Source organism: Armigeres subalbatus, unplaced genomic scaffold, assembly GCF_024139115.2.
Source record: "Armigeres subalbatus isolate Guangzhou_Male unplaced genomic scaffold, GZ_Asu_2 Contig857, whole genome shotgun sequence".
Classification (NCBI taxonomy): domain Eukaryota; kingdom Metazoa; phylum Arthropoda; class Insecta; order Diptera; family Culicidae; genus Armigeres; species Armigeres subalbatus.
Genome location: NW_026943653.1, coordinates 1,239,495 through 1,265,567, shown reverse-complemented (window position 1 = coordinate 1,265,567; position 26,073 = coordinate 1,239,495). Strand labels below are relative to the sequence as shown.

Below are 26,073 nucleotides of genomic sequence, written 5' to 3'. Positions count from 1 at the left end.
TGGCAAGCAGTTATTCAACTTTCTATTCTATATCCAATTCGTTAAGGTAAAATCTAGAATTCACTGAGTAATGCTTCTTAACCTTTCCGTCCCTGACGTCTGTTTTTAAGGGCTTTCAAACATCTAATCTGCTGTAAAAACCGCATTTCCTTACCGATCCTTTCGCAACAAATTGGCTATCCACGGTACGGTTCTAGAATTATTCCAGATTCCGTTGGGGTCGGATGTTCTTGGAATAAGTGGCCATTTACAAATTTAAGTCAAAACAGGTCGTGCGATACCTCAAACTTTATGGTTTCACAAAGCAATGATGGGAATGATATTTTTAGAGTTCCTGGCCCACTCGAATTCAATCTGGCCACATCGGTCACAATCCGGGGATCGACAGAATGGCCATGATCTAAATCGATTCAAAATAGGTCGTGCGACACTTCAAACCTCAAAATTTTACATAGCAATAATGGGAAGGATATTTTTAGGGTTCCTGATCCACTCGGATCCAATATGACCACATCGGTCACAATCCGGGGACCTACAGAATGGCCATTTTCTTAATTGATTCAAAATAGGTCGTGCGATACCTCAAACTTCATGACTTTACAAAGCAATGTTAAAAGGAGATTTCTTATGGTTCCCAGGCCGCTCGGAATAAATCCGGCCACACCTTTCAAATTCCAGAGGAAATAATTGAATATATTTGCAAACGTGAACCAAACTTTCAATGCTGTGAATTAATCTAGTCTTCTTCTTCTTCTTATTGGCATTACATCCCTCACTGGGACAGAGCCGCCTCGCAGCTTAGTGTTCTTTAAGCACTTCCACAGTTATTAACTGCGAGGTTTCTAAGCCAAGTTACCATTTTTGCATTCGTATATCATGAGGCTAACACGATGATACTTTTATGCCCAGGGAAGTCGAGACAATTTCCAATCCGAAAATTGCCTAGACCGGCACCGGGAATTGAACCCAGTCACCCTCAGCATGGTCTTGCTTTGTAGCCGCGCGTCTTACCGCACGGCACGGCAGTATATTCATGGTATTTGTATTCTTCATATCTGATTAAAATTTCTTCTGAATAGTAACACAAAATATGATTTATTATTCTTTGACAGTTTATGGTTGAGAATCACTCGGAATAAATCCTGGTGCATTTGCTACGCTCCGAAGGACCTAAAAACTACTTCTTCGTTTATGGCTCTTATGGCTGGCACTGGAACTTGGTCTTCTTTTCTGGTTATTAATTGAAAGCATTTCTATGCCAGCCATTGCATGAGTATGTATCTTGTCCTATGTCTATGCCTTTGCTCGCATGGCTATCTGGAGTCATTCAAACTACACATTTTTTAAATAAAATTCATTTGTGATTTAAATTCTGTGACTTAATTTTTTTCCGAAAGTATAAACAAAAATGTGAAGCATAATTATTTTTTCCTTTTCGTAGTTGTATAGAGCGAAGTGTGTACTCATTTAATACCATTGTTAACTTAGACATTGAATTTCTCTTGAAACCTATATACACATGCAATTATAATATAAATTTTAAGGTCACATTACATTTTTGTCCGGGCACAAATTCCTATTCATGTATTCATAACATCCCCGCTCATTCGATGTCGTAGCGCTGCAGGAAATCTGCTGGACAGGACAAAAAGTGTGGAAAAGCGGGCATCGAGCGGCTACCTTCTACCAAAGCTGTGGCACCACCAACGAGCTGGGAACCGGCTTCATAGTGCTGGGTAAGATACGCCATCGTGTGATTGGGTGGCAGCCAATCAACGCAAGAATGTGCAAGCTGAGGATAAAAGGCCGTTTCTTCAACTATAGCATCATCAACGTGCACTGCCCACACGAAGGGAGATCCGACGACGAGAAAGAAGCGTTCTACGCTCAGCTGGAGCAGACATACGATGGATGCCCACTGCGGGACGTCAAAATCGTCATCGGTGACATGAACGCACAGGTAGGAAGGGAAGAAATGTATAGACCGGTCATCGGACCGGATAGTCTGCATACCGTATCGAACGACAACGGCTAACGATGCATAAACTTTGCAGCCTCCCGCGGAATGGTAGTCCGAAGCACTTTCTTCCCCCGTAAGAATATCCACAAGGCCACATGGAAATCACCTAATCAAGTAACGGAAAACCAAATCGACCACGTTCTAATCGACGGTAAATTCTTCTCCGACATCACGAACGTACGCACTTATCGCAGTGCGAATATTGAATCCGACCACTACCTCGTCGCAGTATGTCTGCGCTCAAAACTCTCGACGGTGATCAACACGCGTCGGAGTCGTCCGCCGCGGCTTAACATTGGGCGGCTACAAGACGGTAGACTAGCCCAAGACTACGCGCAGCAGCTGGAAGTGGCACTCCCAACGGAAGAGCAGCTAGGCGCAGTATCTCTTGAAGATGGCTGGAGAGATATTCGATCCGCCATTGGAAACACCGCAACCGCTGCACTAGGCACGGTGGCTCCGGATTAGAGAAACGACTGGTATGACGGCGAATGTGAGCAGTTAGTTGAGGAGAAGAATACAGCATGGGCGAGATTGCTGCAACACCACACGAGGGCGAACGAGGCACGATACAAACGGGCGCGGAACAGACAAAACTCGATTTTCCGGAGGAAAAAGCGCCAGCAGGAAGATCGAGACCGTGAAGAGACGGAGGAACTGTACCGCGCTAATAACGCACGAAAGTTCTATAAGAAGTTGAACCGTTCACGTAAGAGCCGCGTGCCACAGCCCGATATGTGTAAGGACATAAACGGGAACCTTCTTACGAACGAGCGTGAGGTGATCCAAAGGTGGCGGCAGCACTACGAAGAGCACCTGAATGGCGATATGGCAGACAACGGTGGCGGTATGGTAATGAACCTAGGAGCACGCGCGCAGGACATGCGACTTCCGGCTCCGAATCTCCAGGCAATCCAGGAGGAGATCGGCCGGCTGAAAAACAACAAAGCCCCTGGAGTTGACCAACTACCAGGAGAGCTGTTTAAACACGGTGGTGAAGCACTGGCTAGAGCGCTGCATTGGGTGATTACCAAGGTTTGGGAGGATGAGGTTCTGCCGCAGGAGTGGATGGAAGGTGTCGTGTGTCCCATCTACAAAAAGGGCGATAAGCTGGATTGTAGCAACTACCGCGCAATCACATTGCTGAACGCCGCCTACAAGGTACTCTCCCAAATTTTATGCCGTCGACTAACACCAATTGCAAGAGAGTTCGTGGGGCAGTACCAGGCGGGATTTATGGGTGAACGCTCTACCACAGACCAGGTGTTCGCCATACGTCAGGTATTGCAGAAATGCCGCGAATACAACGTGCCCACTCATCATCTATTTATCGACTTCAAAGCCGCATATGATACAATCGATCAGGACCAGCTATGACAGCTAATGCACGAAAACGGATTTCCGGATAAACTGATACGGTTGATCAAGGCGACGATGGATCGGGTGATGTGCGTAGTTCGAGTTTCAGGGGCATTCTCGAGTCCCTTCGAAACCCGTAGAGGGTTACGGCAAGGTGATGGTCTTTCGTGTCTGCTATCCAACATCGCTTTGGAGGGAGTAATACGAAGGGCAGGGATTTACACGAGTGGTACGATTTTCACGAAGTCCGTCCAGTTATTTGGTTTCGCCGACGACATTGATATCATGGCACGTAACTTTGAGAGGATGGAGGAAGCCTACATCAGACTGAAAAGCGAAGCTAAGCGGATTGGACTAGTCATCAACACGTCGAAGACGAAGTACATGATAGGAAGAGGCTCAAGAGAGGTCAATGTGAGCCACCCACCACGAGTTTCTATCGGTGGTAACGAAATCGAGGTGGTTGAAGAATTCGTGTACTTGGGCTAACTGGTGACCGCCGATAACAATACCAGCAGAGAAATTCGGAAACGCATAGTGGCTGGAAATCGTACGTACTTTGGACTCCGCAAGACGCTCCGATCGAATAGAGTTCGCCGCCGTACCAAACTGACTACCTACAAAACGCTTATAAGACCGGTAGTTCTCTACGGACACGAGACCTGGACGATGCTCGTGGAGGACCAACGCGCACTGGGAGTTTTCGAAAGGAAAGTGTTGCGTACCATCTATGGTGGGTTGCAGATGGCGGACGGTACGTGGAGGAGGCGAATGAACCACGAGTTGCATGAGCTGCTGGGAGAACCATCCATCGTTCACACCGCGAAAATCGGAAGACTGCGGTGGGCCGGGCACGTAGCCATTATGTCGGACAGTAATCCGGTGAAAATGGTTCTCGACAACGATCCGACGGGAACAAGAAGGCGAGGTGCACAGCGGGCAAGGTGGATCAATCAGGTGGAGGACGACTTGCGGACCCTCCGCAGACTGCGTGGTTGGCGAAGCGCAGCCATGAACCGAGCTGAATGGAGAAGTCTGTTATGTGCAGCACAGGCCACTCCGGCCTTAGTCTGATGATAAATAAATAAGTATTCATACGTTCGTGGCATGTTTCATTGAAGACAGCCACATATAACGTTTATACCGATGTATATCAATAGAAATTCGTTTGTGTGTGTATTTATGAATGCTAGAGCCTTTTGTTTATTCTAGTTTTATTTTGGATGGCAATGTGTGTTTTTCTATGCTTCTGTTGATAGATGATGCATTTTATTTCCACAATATGGAAGTGCATAGTCATTTATCGTAATAAACGTAATCGTAACAAATATTCAAAAAAAATTATTATCATATTTTTTTGGATTGTTTTTGTGTTGGTTTTTTGGATCATTCCCATCACTTTTCTTTAATTCATGATGTTTGAAGTGTCGCAAGACCTATTTTGAAACAATTTAGAAAATGTCCATTCTGTAGCTCCCCGGATAGTGACTAATGTGGCCAGATTGAGTCCGAGTGGGCCAGGAACCCTAAAAATATCATTCCCACCATTTCTTTGTAAGATCATGAAGTTTGAAGTGTGTCACGACCTATTTTGAGTCGATTTAGAAAATGGCCATATCGTAGGTCCCCCGGGTTGTGGCCGATGTGGCCGGATTAAATCCGAGTGGGCCAGGAACCCTAAAATTATCATTCCCATCATTGCTTTGTGAAATCATGAAGTTTGAGGTGTCGCAGACCTATTTTGAATCGATTTAAAAAATGGCCATTCCGTAGGTCCTCCGGATTGTGGCCGAAATGGATCCAAGTGGGCCAGGAACCCTTAAAATATCATTCCCATAATTGCTTTGTGAAATCATGAAGTTTGAGGTGTCGCACGACCTGTTTTTAATCGATTTAGAAAATGATCATTCCGTGGGTCCCTGGATTGTGACCGATGTGACCGGATTGAATCCGAGTGGGTAAGGAACCCTAAAAATATGATTCCATTGCTTTGTGAAATCATGAAGTTTGAGGTGTCGCACGACCTATTTTGAATCGATTTAGAAAATGGCCATATCGTAAGTCCCCCGGATTGTGGCCGATGTGGTCGGATTGAATCCGAGTTTGCCAGGAACCCTTAAAAAATAACATTCTCACCATTTCTTTGTACAATTATGAAGTTTGAAGTGTCGCATGACCTATTTTGAATCGATTTAGAAAATGAACATATCGTAGGTCCCCCTGGTTGTGGCCGATATTGCCGGATTGAATCCGAGTGGGCCAGGAACCCTATAAATATCATTCCCATCATTGCTTTGTGAAATCATGAAATTTGAGGTGTCGCAGACCAATTTTGAATCGATTTAGAAAATGGCCATTCCGTAGGTCCTCCGGATTATGACCGGAATCAGTGGCGTAGCCAGAAAATTGGTCTGGGGGAGGTTTTCTGAACAATTTTTTTTCCGAAAACAAAATTTCTTTTAAAAATGTTGGCTCTGGGGGGGGGGGGGGGTTTATGCCCAAAACCACCCCCGTGGCTACGCCACTGACCGGAATGGATCCGAGTGGGCCAGGAACCCTTAAAAATGGTCATTCCGTGGGTCCTCCAGATTGTGGCCGGATTGAATCCGAGTGGGCCAGGAACCTTAAACATATCTCGCTTAACTTTTCAAAAGGACCTTAAGTAACATTTTTTTCATGAATTAATTTGAAAAGCGCAATCAACAGAACAACATGGAAGTTTTTGATTGCAGTATTAAAATTAATTCATGAGAAAAAAATGATACTTAGGTCCTTTTGAAAAGTTAAGCCAGATATCATTCCCATCAATGCTTTGTGAAATTGTGAAATCATGAAGTTTGAGGTGTCACACGACCTGTTTTGACTTAAATTTGTGAATGGCCACTAATTCCGGGGACAACTGACCCCAGCGGAATCTGAAATAATTCTGGAACCGTACCGTGGATAGACTCGAATCGAAAATTGAGATCCATTCGGATGGAATGCAACTTGTTGCGAAAGAATCGGTCAAGAAATGCGGTTTTTAGAGCAGTTTAGACTTTTGAAAGCCCTTAAAAACAGACGTCAGGGACGGAAAGTTAAATAAATGTTTTTCTTGTATTAGGCGCAAAATTAAGGCATAACCCTCGCCCTTAACATGTGTTGTAAATTGTGTTCGACATCCAGTTCAATTGTAGTGCCATTATTGAAGTGTAACGTGCTATTGAACTTCCCATTATTCTTAATAATAGATGAAAATTGACAAAAAAGTAGATTGTACTGTTTCTTTTTTAGCGCATTTATAAAAATAGTTTTTTGACCGTAAAATGGAACTTTGCCTGGAGCGACCTAACGACGCAGTCAACACAAAATCGTATATGATGTAACATATAATGCTAGAGATGAGGCGATATACGTACATGTTGTATGGCGAAGTACCTATATCGCCTTCAGTTTAGCATTTTATATGACATCATATACAATCTTGTATTGACTGGGGATAGAATCGCGGCGGCTAGTTGCCGTTATCGCGGCGATGAAATCGCTTAGGTCTGAGGGAGCCTTAAAAGTGTAGCGTAAGTTATTAAAATATGTACATCGATTTTGATGACGATACTGGAAATTGATTTTTTTTATATGTTTCTTCAGCGTTCTGTTCAGCTAGTATAAAACACATCTTCACTAGTATTATTATTATGTTTCGGTACACTTAATAAATCTGTTAGCAAAGGTTAACAAATTGTCAGAAATGCGATCTGATGTAGGTATTTAGAGAGCACTTTTCTTTTGGTCAATGCTAAGTGAGACTGGACTAAGTAACATTTTTTTATTTCGAGAAAAATACTGCTGCATCTAGCTTACATCAAGCATTGGAGTATTTTATTTTTTGCATATCTTTAACTATCAAACTCAAAACCCAAGAAAACCTCAAAATGTTCTCTTAGTCCACTCTGATTTGAAATAGATAATAAAAATCGGTCGATACTAACAATATCTACTTCCCATAAATGCATTTACTTTATTGAATCAGCTCTATTTCCGTTTCTGGTAAATTTTAGATCTCGCCCTAGTGGCTATTGGATATCGTAGTTTAGTTCATTTAACTTAGATGTAAATGAGCCTCGAACCGCACTCGTAGTCGTTAATGCTTCCAAAGCCTTGAATCGATCCGGATATGAATTTAAAGTTCCTCCCGCAAAATTTACCGCTATGAGTAGACGGAGCTTCGCTGCCAGTTTGGGATCAGAATGACGGATGTCGCCCACCCGATCGCGCCAATTTCCTCAGTTTCGAAAACCACCCCCGCTGCTACGGACGGCTCGGAAGCGCCGGCGCCGCCTCCGCGTACGGTGTCCTTCAATCGGGACGTGCATGTCAAAAGAATTGGTTTGTCCAAAACAAATTTTCCAACACTTCCTACTAAATCACCTTTTGTCGTTGCATTTGTTTTGCTTTCAATGTTCGTTCGGTTCGCCCCGTGGCACATAATCACTTGTTTTGACGCTGCACGCTGCTAACCGATTAATGCTCTTCTCTAATCGATTCACACTCGGAAATGGAATTTAACGGAGCAACAACCCACAGCTAATTTGCTCTTTCACCTCCGCACACTAACGGCGAGTACTCTAATAGCGATCGTAATTAACTCTCTAATCGATTCAAATAACACTTGTCGACAGTATTTTACCCCTTTAAGATGTGTGAATAGGCCGAATAAAATTCTTGGGACAAATTTAAAGATATTTGAATTAAACGGACATTTTAGCACCATATGGAACAATACCATCATTAGAAAATCTTGAATGTTATTAGCGGAAACTTTATTTTTAGCAACATGTTCGGGCTTCCATCCAGTTAACTGGGGCATTTCGGGAACTCAATGAATCATCCAGACTGCGGAAATGCCACAGAGCTCGATTTGCAAGAAACTCTCGTGACACACTTGACAATTTGCAGCCGCCTTACGTCACATTCGTAGACAATAACAGTGCCCCGTCCGGCGACCATCGATGCGGGATAAAATGCGTGGAACTGTGTCAGGCCTACACATCCGAAAGAAGATGCAAATTCGCCTTATAAACCACAGTCGTTGCCTATAGGAAGAACTCAATAGTCGGGCTATAAAACTTCCTCACCGCGCGCGGCGGCCAGCACTAACAGCGCCAACAAATAGCACGTGTCATCAAATGGGAATGAGAATTCTAACTCACCAGCTCGGTAGGCCGCTGAAAGCGGTGACGGTGTCGTAGTCGTCGCCATAGTGAAGCCTTGAGATAGATGTAGGTACCGGCGCGAATAAAATCTGCGGAGGCTTTCATCGGCCAGCAGGAATTAAAATGCGCACCGAGCAGATTTCGTGGGCGGCCTATACCCGCTCTCGCTAGCTGGAACCAACATAACAGTCCGACTTCTCCGGCAAACTGAAAACGTTTCCAGTCAGTGTCAAAGAACGATCTTGATCTCTGGGCGATGCGTTGGTCTTGGCAGCGATGCCGTCGACGACGACGACGACGCAACCCGGATGGAATGCTTGAGATCGAATAGCGGAGCCTTCCGTGATTCCACGCATGTGCACGAGCGGAAGTTCTCACTGCTGAACGTGCTGCGGCAGTTCTGGACCCGCGCGTGGGAGGCACGTTTAGGTCAAACTTGTTGCGGTTTGTTGAATCAGACCGATTTGTCAGCTGCTGGTAGTGGGATGGGAAGTTCTATCGGGAATAAATTGAACGATTATCTAATATGTATTCATAGAAGTTCAATATAACATGTTATTGTTGAGAACGGTGGCAGCCAGAAGTGAGCTTGAACAGATGGTCGTATTCAAAGCAGGCTTATTATTAGGTATTATTATTGTCTTTCGAGACGTACGGTAATTTTTAATGATTTTTCGGAAAATTCAATGGCAAAGAGTTTTATTCATTTATTATATATGCTGGCTATTCTATCTTTTTATCGCCGGCCCGAAGATGATGATCAGGCGTGATGACGGTTCTTACAGATGTCCATCATGGTCGATGGAGGAAGGTGCGGTTCACCATGTCTTTGTTATCACAGAATGCGCTCTTAGTTTGAGTTTACGGAGCCGATTTTCGCATTGAAGTCGCTGATACAAATCTTGATATAACCTTTCAGAACTCTATCCACGACGGTATTGAGTTCCCTAATGGTGTAGGACTGGGTTCTCCACAGTTTGGCCAACGGACTCCTTCATAAGGTGCATTTTTTTGTTTCATATAGAATTGGATAGTATTTTTATAATTATATCTATTTTATCCTTTATGAGGAATTGTTTGATTTTAGAATTTGATAACCTAACTACTATGTACAGTGAAAACCATTTGCCACGCATTCGATCGTAGCATTTTCCGGATTTGTTAAAGTTTTTCTTGAACAATCTCCACTTTTGATAGAGGCCTCGAATTTTTTTCTCCACAAGCCAAGTTCGTTGCAGTGGTACATTCTTCGCATTGTAGATTTCTATCAAGCTTTTGGCGACTAGAATGCTCGATTCGTGAAACTGTCTATTCTCCTTTCTATGAAAAAATGACTGCAGCACACGTTTGATCGTCGGCAATCGAGTTCTCCCTAAATTTCGCTTTACCACACCAATTCCAGCGATAATCAATGGCTTTAGTTCTTCCATTTTCCAATCATATCAATCATGAAATGGTTACAGTTGTCAACATAATTTCATAGAATACTTTGATACGTTTGTCAAAAAACAGTTTAATTAACAGAAAAATATATTAAGCTCGTTTAGTGGAATGTATTAAACCGTCTAAGACGAATTAAGTACTGTCCATTTAATTCCACCAGTTAATTTTCGTTATCTTTGCAGATACGTATTTCGACCACAACTGTGTGGTCGTCTTCAGTGTCTTGTACTTGACTCGACTTGACTCGACTTGACTCGACAAAGTCGAGTCAAGTACAAGACACTGAAGACGACCACACAGTTGTGGTCGAAATACGTATCTGCAAAGATAACGAAAATTAACTGGTGGAATTAAATGGACAGTACTTAATTCGTCTTAGACAGTTTAATTAAATAAATATTCTTTCGGAACGTGCATCCTGTATCGAACTATGATTCTTCAGATTCGAAGCCCAGAGTTATACCAACAGAGCCATTCTTCACTTGTTACTAGGATGCATTTGATGGCAAAGGTATTTAGACATATTGTGCATTGATACAATTTGAAAGTTGATCGTAGTAATCATCAGTCATCATCGGAAGGCAAAGCTCCTGTGTTGGAACAATTTGTTTCATGAAATCCTAACGTGTAATTTAATGATAAATGTTCAGTATTCGTTTTTTCAGAATTTAACTGTAAATTGCACTTAAGGAATTATATAACTGAAATGACCAGGGAAAAACAAGTTATTATTATAGAATGAATTTATTATGATTTATAATGAAATCGTGAGTTTTGTAGAACAGCAACTTTGAAGCGTAACAGTATTTTCGGGCACTAAAAAGTTGAAAAGTAGCTTAAACATGACCAAAACCAAAGCGAAATGAATCACAATGTTCACAAAACATGTGAAGCATACCAAAATCCGTCGTTTAGAAGTTGTTGCAATGATTTTCGTCATTTATAACTGTTGTTTGATTTCTTCAAAGCTTAATAATAGCTAGGAGAGATCGACTATGATGGTGATATTTGAGGTTACGGCTTTCAGTCTTCCTATGCTCAAAAACGGGTTTTACGTTTTTATCCGAAGTTTCGGTATAAGAAGACTGAAAGTCATAACCTCAAATACTTAAAAATAGCTCAAAAACAGTAAATCGACTTTAACCATGATGGTGATGGTGATGGCACTCTATCAGGGCATCCAGTTTTGCCACTCTGATAACTCTACCGTTGTAGACGATGGAGGTGTCATCTGCGAACAGAGACAGAATGCCGCCTTCTGGAGGTTCTGGCATGTTGGAGGTGAACAGATTGAAAAGCAGGGGCCCGAGGATACTGCCCTGGGAATGTCCTTGCCGACAGATAATTTTTGATGGCAATTAATTGCATATTATTCACGTCACGTTTGCGGAAAAGCCATCAGAATCCGAGTTCCAACCTCCACCGCGGTTATCTCTTCTGTGCAAATTGAATATCTTTCGGATGCTTGATTTGTCCAATCTTTACATGTTCTTTACTGTTGTATATCCACAGTCAAGCGAGTGCACCTTGTTTATTATTCGAGAGCATCACACTCTATGCCCCCAACAACGGGCTGGAATAATATGCAGTTAATTGTAATCAAGTGTCGGTCTTCCGCCGTCATTAGTCGTCTGAGTACACGCGACCGCATGCGTAGAGCAATCACACTCATCAAATACTTTAGCCAAGCAAGCCTTTGGCACATCGCACTCTATACAAATCCGCCCAGCCTTATCACGCCTATCTAGAGAGTAGGAGGTTGAGGGTTCGAGTCCCTCCAAGACACTTGGATTCTTTTTCGCAAATTTCATATCAATTGGTCAATTTCGAAACATGCCAAGATATTTGATTGTATAACATTTCACCGAAAACTATTTCGCGGAATTCATTTTCGCGGTTGAGCATTTCGCGGAATAACATTTGGCGGTTTGTAACTTTTCGCGGTACGACATTTGGCGGATTGTACCTTTTCGCCGAATGACTTTTGGCAGAATGTACCATTTCGCGGAATGCGCCATTTCGCAAAATATTAATAATAATAGCCTTTGTTCATTCAGCATTCCGACATTATTACCTGCGAGGTCTCTAAACCAAGTTACCATTTTGTTTTGCATTCGTTGAACACAAGATTAACGAGACTATCCTTCAGCATAGGCTTTCTTTGCAGTCACGCATCTTCCCGCATGGCTAAGGAACGCCTCCCAGAATATTTAGAAGTAGTTTCCAAAATTTCAATTGCCCCTTATACCGGGCAGATACATCCATTTAAAGAAGACGTTACCCCTCCTTTCGCCTTATACCGGACAGACACATTCTTTTAGAGAAGGCCTTATCAACTCCTTTCGCCTTATACCGAGATGTATCCATTTAAAGAAGGCATTACCCCTGTCTTCACCTTATACCGGGCAGATGCATTCTTTTAAAAAAGGCATTATCAACTCCTTTCACCTTATACCGGGCAGACGCGTTCATTTAAAGAAATCATTGCCAACTCCTTTCGTTTTATACCGGGCAGATGCATCCATTTAAAGAAGGCATTATCAACTCCTTTTGCCTTATACCGGGCAGACGCATTCTTTTATAGAAGGCATTACCAACTCCTTTCACAGATGCATCCATTTAAAGGAGGCGTTACCCCTCCCTTCGCCTTATACCTATATACTCCTTTTAAAGAGGGCATTATCAACTCCTTTCGCCTTATACCGGGCAGATGCATCAATTTAGGAATACGTTACCCATCCCTTCGCCTTATACCGGGCAGATGCATCCATTTAAAGAAGACGTTACCCATCCCTTCGCCTTATACCGGGCAGACGCATTCTTTTAGAGACGGCTTTATCAACTCCTTTCGCCTTATACCGAGCAGATGTATCCATTTAACTAAGGCGTTACTCCTGTCTTCACCTTATACCGGGCAGATGCATTCTTTAAAAAAGCATTATCAACTCCTTTCGCCTTATACCGGGCAGACGCGTTCATTTAAAGAAATCATTACCAACTCCTTTCGCCTTATACCGGGCAGATGCATCCATTTAAAGAAGGCATTATCAACTCCTTTCGCCTTATACCGGGCAGACGCATTCTTTTATAGAAGGCATTACCAACTCCTTTCACAGATGCATCCATTTAAAGGAGGCGTTACCCCTCCCTTCGCCTCATACCTATATACTCCTTTTAAAGAGGGCATTATCAACTCCTTTCGCCTTATACCGGGCAGATGCATCCATTTAAAGAAGACGTTACCCATCCCTTTGCCTTATACCGGGCAGACGCATTCTTTTAGAGAAGGCCTTATCAACTCCTTTCGCCTTATACCGAGCAGATGTATCCATTTAAAGAAGGCATTACCCCTGTCTTCACCTTATACCGGGCAGATGCATTCTTTTAAAAAAGGCATTATCAACTCCTTTCGCCTTATACCGGGCAGACGCGTTCATTTAAAGAAATCATTGCCAACTCCTTTCGCCTTATACCGGGCAGATGCATCCATTTAAAGAAGGCATTATCAACTCCTTTCGCCTTATACCGGGCAGACGCATTCTTTTATAGAAGGCATTACCAACTCCTTTCACAGATGCATCCATTTAAAGGAGGCGTTACCCCTCCTTTCGCCTCATACCTATATACTCCTTTTAAAGAGGGCATTATCAACTCCTTTCGCCTTATACCGGGCAGATGCATCCATTTAAAGAAGACGTTACCCATCCCTTTGCCTTATACCGGGCAGATGCGTCCATTTAAAGAAGACGTTACCCATCCCTTCGCCTTATACCGGGCAGACGCATTATTTTAGAGAAGGCTTTATCAACTCCTTTCGCCTTATACCGAGCATATGTATCCATTTAAAGAAGGCGTTACCCCTGTCTTCGCCTTATACCGGGCAGATGCATCCTTTTAAAGAAGGCATTATCAACTGCTTTCGCCTTATACCGGGCAGATGCATCCATTTTACGAAGGCGTTACCCTTCCTTTCACCTTATACCGGGAAGACGTGTTCTTTGAAAGAAAACATTAGCAACTCCTTTCGCCTTATAACGGGCGGTAGATACGGTCGAGTCGAACCCGTACCCCATGGGTTCGGGTTTGAAAAATTACTTCAATATCGGGTTCGGGTCGGGTACGGGTTTGAGAAATAAAATACTGCAAATTGTTTTATTCAGTTTTATTTATTGTGAGGCTAGTTTGTACTTTTGGGCTTACATTTTTTTTTTCAATTTCAAGAGAACCAGAAAATATCTAGTTTGAATTTTTCGGGGAAAAATTGTGTGCGGGCTAAAATAATTAAATTATGTCGGGTTCGAATCGAAATTCTCGGGAACGGGTCGGGTTCGGATTTGCATTAAATAAAAAAAAATTGCCCGGATTTCATGTAATTAAGCAGAAATCGGTAATTATTTGAATGATAATTATTCTAACTGAATTCCGCCAGTGAAAAGGTACATTCCGCGAAATGTCTTTCGGAAAAAAGGTGCATTCCGCGAAATGTATTTCGGTGAGTTGATACATTCCGCGAAATGTCGTACCGCGAAAAAAAACTCCGCGAAATGGTTTCCGGCGAAATGGTATACAACCAAGATATTTAACAAAAAGCTAGCTAGGAAGGATGTAGCGTTGTAGTTGGTACACCAGGCCATCATGCCAAACATTGTCGAACGCCTTCTCGAAATCGAGTAAGGCCATGGCGGATGTTTTAGAGACAAACTTGTTCCGTCTGATGACGTTGGTAACTCGGGTCAGTTGGTGTACGGTTGATCGACCACGTCGGAAACCAAACTGATCCTTAAGCAAGATGTTGAGATTTTCGGCAGATTCAAGTAACCGGTGATGAATAGGAGGAAGGATCCTTCCCAGGCTTCCGGATGGGGATAACTTTCGCTGACTTCCAGGACGATGGGAAGTAGCTGAGCCGGAGACACTGATTAAAGATCAGCGAAAGGTGCTCAAAGAACGGATCACTTATATGTTTGAACTCAGGATCCAGGATGCTGTCGAAGCCTGGGGCCTTCATGTTCTTCGATGATTTGATATAGGCCGAGAAGTCGTTGGGAATCAAATTGATGTTGTTAGCATGCTTGTTGACGGCTGCTTCGTGTGGACTGACGATGTTCTGCCCAAGATTGTGTGAGCTGACGAAGTACGACCTATCTCGTCGACCTTCTCTGCAGGAATTATCAAGCGACCCTTAGAGCCATTATTGTCTAGTGGGATCAAAGGTGGAATGGGCCGAGGCTTGGATTTTAGTATTTTGGTTATTATCCAGAACTAGTTTATTTGTGGACGCAGTAGCGCCCGTGGCAAGTGTTTTTTTTTTCGATATAAACGGTTCATTAATTCATGCATAAAAAAAAATCAAAATTTTCAACGTCTGTTGTCTGTGATTTTTTTTCATCATATGCTGTGTCTGGTTGTCTAAGGTTGTCATTGGTTTTGTTTTCTGCACCTGATAGTGACAAAAAATTGAGGTGTCAAATATTTTAATTTTTGCGAGAATTTCCCCGCGTGCTGCGTCTGGTTGGCTAGTCACCGGACAGACAAACAGGGCTATTATATATAGTATGGCTTAGCATATTCTGGGAGAGTGCGGATCTTATTCGAGAAATCGTTATTTTTGACGTCTACCATTCTGGCCTTAAGCTCAGGTAGTCCAGCACGCTGAAACTGCCTGCGAGTGACATTCCGCAATCGATTCAATAGATGTTTAGGGAGTTGCTTACCTGCCGAGCCGTCGGTACATGTTGCTCTCGTGCCAACGACATCACATCCTCGATGGAATGCAGCTGCCGATCGATTGCTTTAGGCGACTGTTGCCCCAGGCTTGATGCTTGGCATTCAGGTCTTCGGCAATGATGTACTGACCTTGTCTCCGGGTTAGCTTGACGATGTCTCTCCAAAGGGCGGCCGATGAGCCATCGCCGACTTTGGCTTGGGTTGGGCAGTACGCCGCGATGAGCGCGATTGTGCAGACAGAAGTGATGATTTCGACACCGATGGCCTCGATGACACTGAGCTGGAAGCTTGGAAGCAGACGATGTTGTAGCGAAGAGCGATGGCCACACCACCACACCTGGTCGGTCGGTCGAGTCGCACGATGCGAAAGTCGGGGATGTTGACGTTCACCTCCGGTTTAGGTGCGTTCCGGTGATGAGCGCCACGTCTATTTCCTTCTCCTCAAGGAAATCCTTCAACTCAATTGTTTTGCTCTTTAGCGAGCAAGCGCTCTAGTTGACTAGAATGATGAACATGCCCCCTCTTCGGATGGGCTTTGGTTGATGCTTTCCTTCGGATTTCCAGGAACTCCGCGCGTTTTATATGTACAGCCTTTCGTAGTGGCCCGACGTTTTTCGCCACAGTTGGCGCACTTTGGATAGGCTACCTTCAAGGGCAAAAATCCGACACTTCCACATGTGTATAGTACACGTCCACATTAGAGGAGCGTGAGTATTTAGTTTTGTTGCTCAGTGCCATGATTTGTTAAAGACAACGTTGGTCCGAGACGAATATTCACCACAATACAAAATACAATCACTAAGGCTGTGAACCATTCCACCGATTCGTTTAACTTTTAGTTAAAATTTGACAGTTCGATGGTTATTTCGCCGTGGTTAAAAATAACCCTGCTCCGGAGCATGGTTAGATTTGACAGTTCAATAGTTAAACTTTGTTCGCGAGAAAATTGGCGCCAAATCCATTTCGTTCCGAATAACTACCAATCTGTCAAAACTCAAATGGGTCGGCTTCGGAGTAAAATTTTAACCCCGATGGGAAAATAACCATCGAAGTGTCAAATTTTAACTAAAAGTTAAACGAATCGGTGGAATTAGGTTCTGCAGCGTCTGTATCTAACCTCAAACTGATGACTGATTAGTAGTACTTCGCGTTGGACTCGAGGGCAGCCAACCAATCACGAACTCGATCCTTGTCGGAGTCAGTGGAAAGTACTACTGAACTGTCAAAAAAGTTCATTCGACGAGGACCGAATTCATTCGTGACGTCATGCTGCAGAACCTAATGGTTCACAGCCTAAGCAACGGCCGACAGTTCGTCGGACGCTGCAATGAATTTATTTGCAGACGTCGCACATAGGAGTAAAAAAGTCAAATCGTGGCCAAAACTATTTCTTGCTGTTATTTAGGCCTATTGTGGCCTAGGATGAAGTAATAATTGTAAATTATAAGTGAAATGCAATTTGTCTGCAATCTATCCACCTTACAGTGTAAAATCGGATAAAAAAAATCAAAAGATTTAAGATTTTTTTTTATAAAATCCTGTGCTGCCACAACGTGAACGTATTGGTTTTAAAATGCGTAAATTTCACTGAGTAGCAAGAAACCCGTAATTAAAAGTTACCGTGACAATCCATTAACTACTCTTTTTCCTTGGACGTCCTAAACCATCGAAACTTCCCCTAATTTTACAACTTAAGATCTACAGCTGCCAAAAGGCTTTTCTCGTTTTTGAAAGTTTCGAAACGCATTCAACCGTGTTTGTCATGGAAGGCAAGGAAAAACCGTACGATATCTCTGAGATGTGTTCTGGGTTATTCAAACTGTTTCTAAGTTCGGGACATGTGGTCTATAGCTGCTAAAAAGCTTTTTTGTTACTGAAAGTTCCGATATGTATTCGATTATATCCATTATATTTCCTAGAAGCTCGACAATTATCGTAAGATTGTTTTGGAATATACTGGGTCATTCAAACTATCCTTGAGGCTTGTATGAACCATAATATCCCGAATCTATCACACAATGTCCGTTGATCTACAAGGACATGCTATATACTTTAAATGACGACATAGAACTAGTGTCGTGGTTGTAAACCGAGCTCTTTCTGGATGACGCAGGATATCCCAAATCTATCCTATTATTTCTGCTGATCTACCAAGATGTAAAAGGTTGAGTTGAATACATACCGAAATTTTGTGTAACTGAAAAGCTAAGGTCGTAGTTGTATATCCCAAATTCTTAACTCCCAAATATCACAAAACAATTTTACCATGTCGGTTGATGTTCTAGAAGAATTAAAGGATATGATTGAATGCGTATTCAAATCTTGAGTGACAAGTATGACTTCAATCAAAATTTGGACTGTTTCTGATTTCTCTGAATTTAATGCAGAATTTATGGGAAGTGGTTTAAATATGAGATTTCCGAGAAAATATAACGTGCTTTTTGAACGATTTATTATTTCTAGTCATGACAAAATATATGCACACTATCTTTACACCATAATGTATCTTTTTTCACTAGCGTCATTATATGTGCTAGCTCATATAGAAATATGTTAAAATTTTGCTTGAAAATGATAAAAAATCACATTTAATTCAAATAGCTCAAATTTTAATTTGCGGACGTTTGCGGACCAGCTTTCATGTGCTCTGCTTAGTTCATAGCTAGAAGTTACACCCTACATAATCCTCTTCGCCGGATCTTGCCGTATAGATAACCTTTTCTTCAAAAGAAAAACTCGAAAAATAGATAAGAATAGTAGTTCTTAAGTGGCCTTCACCTGGAACATAAAATTTATAATTTGATTATAGTGATAAGCATAATAGAGGCATACAACTATAATTTACTCATTGTGTGCAAATAATAGCTTGAAAATAACATTTTTGACATGTAAAAATCAAATTTGCTTGATACTTCACAAATAAAGCACGAAAAGTTCAATTCAAAACCTCATTTTTAAGCCCCAATTGTATTTTTTTACAATAATCTGGGACATTTATGAAATAGCCACAGTATGCAGAATGTTCTTGAGTATCTTAAAAAAATATAACAATGTAAAAATGTTGAAAAAAAATATTTTGGGTTTTGGCCACGAATTTGTTCTAGTTACTCTTCTGTGCGTCGGCTGAAAATGTGTTTACTATGATAGCGTTTTCATCGGTTTGGCTGTTGTCAGTGAAGATTATGAATTTGGTCCTGTTGTTATTAGTACTTGATATTCTTTTATTGACGGCAACATTCTGCCGTCGCCAAGCGATTACGTTTTGTATTTTAACGAAAAAAAAACTCTGATTTACCTTTTGATATGAATATATTTTTGGAGGCATTCTCCACAGTGAATTCATTTTCGAGAGCAAACGGCAGAAGACGGCCGTCGTTAGGACCGATGCTGACGCCATCGATTTTTATTCAGTCATCATCCGAATAAATTTTTCCGACACGTGCTTGAAATTCCGCTACCGATGGAAACTTTGTGCCGTGCCCAAGCGATTATGCTTTGTACTTTGTATAACATTATTCTCGGAATCGATTTCGTCGATGGCTGCTGCTCTGACCAACAATGACGCCATGATTTCGGATAAAATTCTTTGAACTTCAACTGGAGATTCTTCGAAATTTACACTTGAAGTTCTCCAGTTTTTATGGACAGCGCGCGCTGCAGCGCTTGAAAATTTTAACGTAAAATTGTATGGAATAAATTTTGCAACTACCTCTCACCGGGTAACGAGCAGTTTGTCGAATTATATTTTTTCAAACATGCCTACCTATACAAGCATCGGTGGAGGCAGGCCAAATTTTATTTCTGAAAATTTACCGACGATGAATGATTTTCATACTTCAACGGAAAACAACGTTCGTTCTGACGATTCAGGTAGCATGTCTGCTTCCGACTTTGATTTTCTAAACGAACAATTGCATCACATGATTGATGCAATGTTCAAAGCAAAAACCAAAACTGAAGCTGTTCAGGTTGGAATCAAATATACTTCGTTTTAATGAATCCAAGTAATTCTTTGAAAAATCTTTAAAGAGTATGAAAGATGAATTATTCAACTTCCTATCAGTTCATAATGTGCACATTGCCATTATAACTGAAACATATTTGAAACCTGGACATTTCATGAAAAGAGATCCAAATTATTTTATGTATTTGCCGAAATGATCGTCTTGACAGCACCTGTGGTGGGGTCGCCATTGTCATTAATAGACGTATCAAACATAAATTACATTCTTCATTTGAAATCAAAGTTTTCGAAACCTTGGGAGTTTGGACAATTTGCTTTTATTGCTGCCTACTTGCCTTTTCAGTGCAATGGGCAGCAAACGAATTTGTTGAGAGCTGATCTTCAAATTCTAACTCGCAACAAATCCATTTTTTTTAATAATTGGCGACTTCAATGCTAAACACCGGTCATGGAATAATGCTCAAAGCAATTTCAATGTTAAAATTTCATTTGGAGATTGTTCTGCAGGATATTATACTATTCAATATCCCAATGAACCAACTTGTTTTTCTTCCAGTAGAAATCTTTCTATAATCGATTTAGTTTTAACGGATTCAAGTCAGCTGTGTGGTCAATTAGTAACTAATGCTGAATGAAATTCAACTCCATTATTATTGACGCAGATCTTCAGCTACTGATCCGTCTTAAAAATGTGAGGCGAAGGCAATACCAAAGAACTCGCGATCCCGCGTTGAAAGTTATTTGGCGAGATTTGCAAAATGAAATTAAAAAACGTTTCGCTATTCTGAGAAATACCAACTTTGAAAATAATGTCTCGAAGTTGGATCCCAGTTCGAAACCCTTTTGGAAATTATCGAAAATTCTAAAAAAACCTTAAAAGCCAATGTTTTTGAACCTTCGTTGGGAGCTAATTTGGATGAAGTGAGATCTATCACTAGAAAATTTAAAAATTTGAAAGCCCTGGGTGATGATGGTATTTTATACATACTTATCAAAAAACTTCCTGAGCGCTCTTTATCCTTTTTGGTTAATTTATTTAACAAATGTTTCTAATTGGCATACTTTCCAGATAAATGGAAAAACGCCAAAGTTGTTCCAATTTTGAAGCCGGACAAAAATCCAGCTGAGGCTTCTTGTTATCGCCCAATCAGTTTGCTTTCTTCAATAAGCAAACTGGTTGAAAAGATTATTTTAAATAGAATGATGGTTCATATTAATGACAATTCTATTTTTGCTGAAGAGCAATTTGGTTTTCGCCATGGGCATTCAACCACCCATCAGTTATTAGGAGTAACGAATTTAAGGCTCAACAGATCTGAAGGATATTCGACTGGAGTTGCTCTTCTTGATATAGAGAATGCGTTGGACATGAAGGTTTGATTGAAAAATTGATGAATTTTAATTTTCCTTTGTACATTATTATACTGATCCAAAATTATTTATCAGATCGCTCACTGCAGCTAAACTATCAGAATTCTAAATCTGATAAATTACCTGTAAGAGCTGGTGTTCCCCAAGGCAGCATACTGGGACCAATATTGTATAATATTTTTACTTCTGACTTACCTGATTTACCAGCAGGGTGTCAAAAATCTTTGTTTGCAGATGACACGGGCCTCTCAGCCAAAGGGCGAAGCTTTCGTGTCCTTTGTAGTAGATTGCAAAGAAGTTTGGATATTTTCTCCACTTACTTGCAAAAATGGAAAATTTCCCCGAATGCTTCCAAAACTCAGCTTATAATTTTCCCACATAAGCCAAGAGCTTCTCATTGGAAACCTCCTAGCAATAAGGATGATAGTGTTAAGAAAACACGGAACACCTAGTCTAAGAGATAAATGCATGTATTCGATAACTAGCAAAAAAAATTAATAAAAAATAAAAAATAAAATTAAAAAAAAATGACCATAGCATAGCGTTAAAAGCAGAATTGTGCTTAAATTGAAGCTAGATGGTTTCAGATTCACCCTCATTGTTACGCTAACTATCCATTATGTTAGAGCGAACACTTTGCTTGGTCGTTTAGGAACCACTCCCCTCATTTATCAACAATGCAATACCAGGACAGTGATCGATTTCCCCACGCAACTTTGTATCAACGCACTATGATTTATCCAGTTTTAATCCAATTTATTAACGTCATCCATGAAATTGATTTTCCCACCGGTCGCGATCAAGAAGGTTCCGACGACTCACAGCGTGGCGGTCTATGTGCGCTTGGCGGTGTTCAAAACGATGTTCCGTTTAGCATAGCAGGCCTCTGGATGCGCGTGGTCGGTTAGAAGCGGCGCGGTAAATGCGGTGCGAACAAGCAATCATTCGAGAGGTGTGCGCTGATTTATGCGCCAACCATTTATGCTGCGTGCGCGCGTACCCTATAGAAGAGCGGTTTCTCTCGAGGGATATGTACTCCCACTGAGGGTACACTTTCTGAACTTAAACACCATACTTTCCTTCGCCAGAGCTTCTGGAGGCTACCGGGGCCTTTCCTCGGTGATGCATTTTTCGTAAAAGGGAAAAGCAAAACAAACAAGTGCTACTTCACTTTGTACAGAACGATCGCACGTTTGTTATTGTTGTTATTGCGCGGGATAGTACTTGTGGGTAGATGCATAAATAATAACCCACTGATGGAGCGCAGCTCGTGGCATTGCGTTGATTTGCGGTTGCCATGATGACGGTCAAAGAAGGTTTTACTGACACGTAGCTCGTAAATTACGGCCAAGTGCCTACTTGGATCGATGCTTCGGGTCCGGGTCGCTTAGCATAAATTAAATTGGCTTTGAAGAATAATCTGGAGTAGTCCGGGTCGTAAATTAGGTCGCTTAAACCTGCTTAGAATGGGCTGTTGAATGTAACTCTAATACTAATTTATGATGTTTATATGCGTTTTATCAAGATTTAACAATCTTATTATCTATTCGCAGGATCTCGTTCGGAACCACGAACCTTTCCTACCAGTTCAAACGTTCGCAAAGAGCCTCAAAACCTATCCAAGGAAGCACTCCGAAAAGAAGCTGAATTTGTATTAGCGCAAGCTGATCGCTTAGATAGAGCACAATCCCGAAGCAACAGCATCAACGGTAATAAGGACAATAAGTTCAATTCGCTACCGTCGAGGAAATCTCGGGCAAAGAGCACACTTACCAGAAGCTCCAGCGATGCTTCCTCTAAGAAACCTCAAAAAAGTCTTTTGAGTTTGTTTAACAAGGCTAGGAATGATGGTCCAGTAAAGCCACCTGAAGAGAAGTCCCGAATAACCGTGAGTCGTAGTAAGAGTGATGTTGGCCAAGCCCCTCGACAAGTAAGAGGTCGAACTCCTAGACGTAACACCCAAGAGCTGAAAAATGATGCACTAACTCCCATAATTGAAGCTTCCCCAGTGGAATACACCAGATCCGTAGATCCGCTTACTGCATACGCTCAGCAGAAAAAGAGCTTCGGAGATAGTCAGGAATTGAATATCTCTACTAACCGCCTAACGTCCAAGCCAGTGATGGAAACGATCGAGCTTTTACGGCAGAATTCGAAGTCCCAAGAACGCCTGCACAGCTCCCAATTGCCACCTGATAAACCCAACTTGACCAAAGGAGTCACGGTGGAGAATATCGTCAAGCGTCTGTCCTCCGAACGACACACTTCTCCACCTCCTGCGCAAATTGTTCGTGACGGTTTTTCGTACACTCGACCGGGTGAACCAATTGTCTATGCCCAAGTCGTCTGTAATAATGACAACAAAGCTAAGCACACCGTTCGTAACCACTATCTAGTGAACACCAGCGACGAAGACGTCAAAAAATCTAGTCCACACGACGACCTTCTCAACAGAATGACCACTAAGGAGTACCTCACCATGAAACGCCCAAGCCCTCCATTGCCCAAGTACACCCTTGATGAAACGGACAACTTTCCGCGAACCAAGTTGAAGCCCTATAATAGCGATGAAGACGAAGGATTGGGCATAGATTACAACAAACGCTTTTCAACCTCCTACCTCAAAACGACAACTACCACGGCGGCGGATTCGTTCACCAACTCGGATGAAGACCACATCACTCCGACCGTCAAATACACTCCTCCATACATGGCCCACAGCTACAGTACGAGCTATCGTGGTCAAGCCGATGGCAAGGAGTATTTTCCAGAATTTCACGAGCTTAGTCAACGGCGAGAAATACTGGAATCGCGGATTCGTAACCGAATCGGCTCGAGGGAGGTACTGGACCTAGGTTCACCCGATAGGGACTTGAACAGACATGCAAGTGCAATGCGATATGATCAGTACTATCAAAGTAGTGGTGCGCGGAGGAGTGTTGACCGAATGGCAAGTGTTTCGCCAGTTCGGAGGAACACTATGTCACCCCCTCCAGTACAGGAAGATTTGGTACAGCGCAGGAACTCGAAGAACCAGTACGTGGAGTCATTTGTCACCAAAACGGTAGTGAATCGTGATGGACGGCCCTTCTCGGAGGAGTACGTGGAGCGTTTCAAATATCCGAGTAAGAATGTGGAAGATGTACGGACGACGAAGACTACATTCGAGCGGGACGGGTCTGTTGAACGGACCGAGGTGCAGAACTTTACCCGACATCTGGGCGAAACTAGCCACTCGAGACATGTGATGGACAAGGGAGATTCTGGGATTGAGAACGATTTTCGTAAGGACTCGTTGAACAGTGAATATCCAACAGGGTAAGATCTGCATAGTCTTAATGTTTTCATGCTTCTGAAATTTCGTTCCTTTAGAAGAAAGTACTCAATGGCTCAGAATATTCATGCTTGTGAGGGATTTCTGCGTCATGAAAGAGCTCATACCAACAGCTGTTTGCGGAAGCCGAAGCGTACATATTCGTATCGAGAGCGAAGCATAGATGATGGCAGCCGGTTCGATCCTAGGTTGGACGATTATCCGGATTCGGCACGGAGTTATCCAAAGGAGCTAAAGTCTTCCATGAAGCAGGAGAAGAAAACTGGAGGGTTAGCTAAGGTGAGTGTGGTTTATATGATCGATTTGTTTTTTCGAGAACCTGTGATTTATTGATATCTGGTTTTACAAAACTTTTGTAGTATCATTTATAGTATTTATTGATCATTTATAACTTTGCATGCATTTGGTAAAAGTTTAGGAACATTCACGCCAATAGCGTCATAATTACAGGTTAAACAGTTTATGAGTTCAACCAAAAAGAAACTTGTTAAGATGGGCGAATCGGATAAGAAGGACTCAAGACAGAGCAGCATCCGGAGTGATGAACGGTCACGATATGATGAGCAGTACCATTCTAAGGTGAACCCATCGCAGTAAAATGAATTTTGGCTATGAATCTCAAACGCTTTTCATATTTAGGTCCCCGACATTGCCAACCGCCGGCGGTTGTCAACTCCGAAATCTAGTCCTTCAACGACGAAACGTTCACTTTCTTTCAAAAGTACCTCCAAAAGCGGCGAAACGTCGAAAGCTTCCCGTTCGGATTGGTTCAAGTCGTTTGACAGGTTGTCTCGTAAGAAGCCGCAAGACTCCAAATCACAATTTGGTGGAAGCGATGTCAAGTCATCCGCCAGTGGCACAAAACAACAAAAGAGTTTACGGTTTTTCGGTGATACCGATACAGAGTATGCGAACACCGCCCCAGCCAGACCTAGTCGGTAAGCATTGAGTTGAACTGTAATTGGGTTGAAAGGTTAACTAATTCTGAGTTTTCCTCTTGTACAAGTTCCAAATCTTCTCTGTCGAAGGTGGATAAGAGATACCAGAGCGCTTATGATTTGGAAGCGACGCCAAAGATCCGCGAAACTCGATATCGTTCCACTTCTATGCAAAATCTTGATGAGGAAGATCGAAGAAATGAGCCTAAGGTAACTCCACTTGAGCATTCGTGTTCAACATAAATACATAAATTAAATATGTTTATTATTAGCGAAAAGACTTATACGACATCTCCGAGAACTCGACAAGTTACCGAATGCGATCTCCGTCGCCGAGTTATCCGGTCCGACGACAGCAAAGCATAAGCCGAGACTATACACCGGATCGCACCATCAATCGAAAGAGCTACAGTCGTTCGCGAGAGAACAGTGTTGATCACGTCGAATCCGAACGCTATCAACGATCGAGTCGAAGTCGCAGCGAACAACAGCACAGGAAACCTCCATCCGGTCCACAGAAGCCAGCCCGTAGCTTCGAGCGGCGAGGGAGCTTGACCAGGTGAGATGATAAAATATTTATTCGTTAGGATTTTTGCTTGATCAAGAGTCATTTAACAGGGACATGGATCGCGTCCAGGACAGTTCCGGTACCGAGGGTGAATCTAGTCAGCAGAGCCAGAGAAGTGTTGTATTCCTGCATGCAACTACCGGTGAGTTGATCAAAA

The 26,073-nt window shown here is 42.3% G+C and overlaps 1 protein-coding gene across 2 annotated transcripts in view; it reads left to right on the top strand.

Annotated features, from left to right (window-relative positions):
* LOC134204744 (uncharacterized) overlaps window positions 1–26,073 on the top strand; it is a 140,305-nt gene that overhangs the window by 113,467 nt on the left and 765 nt on the right. Inside the window, exons 4-11 of one of the 2 annotated variants that reach the window (XM_062679562.1) lie at window positions 7,417–7,744; window positions 22,630–24,394; window positions 24,452–24,689; window positions 24,861–24,989; window positions 25,050–25,348; window positions 25,417–25,558; window positions 25,621–25,907; window positions 25,967–26,058. In XM_062679562.1, the coding sequence (XP_062535546.1) occupies window positions 7,606–7,744; window positions 22,630–24,394; window positions 24,452–24,689; window positions 24,861–24,989; window positions 25,050–25,348; window positions 25,417–25,558; window positions 25,621–25,907; window positions 25,967–26,058 (3,091 nt within the window). In that variant the 5' untranslated portion in view covers window positions 7,417–7,605. Of the gene's footprint in view, window positions 1–7,416; window positions 7,745–22,629; window positions 24,395–24,448; window positions 24,690–24,860; window positions 24,990–25,049; window positions 25,349–25,416; window positions 25,559–25,620; window positions 25,908–25,966; window positions 26,059–26,073 lie in introns of both variants that reach the window. The other variant, XM_062679561.1, reaches the window with a different exon arrangement.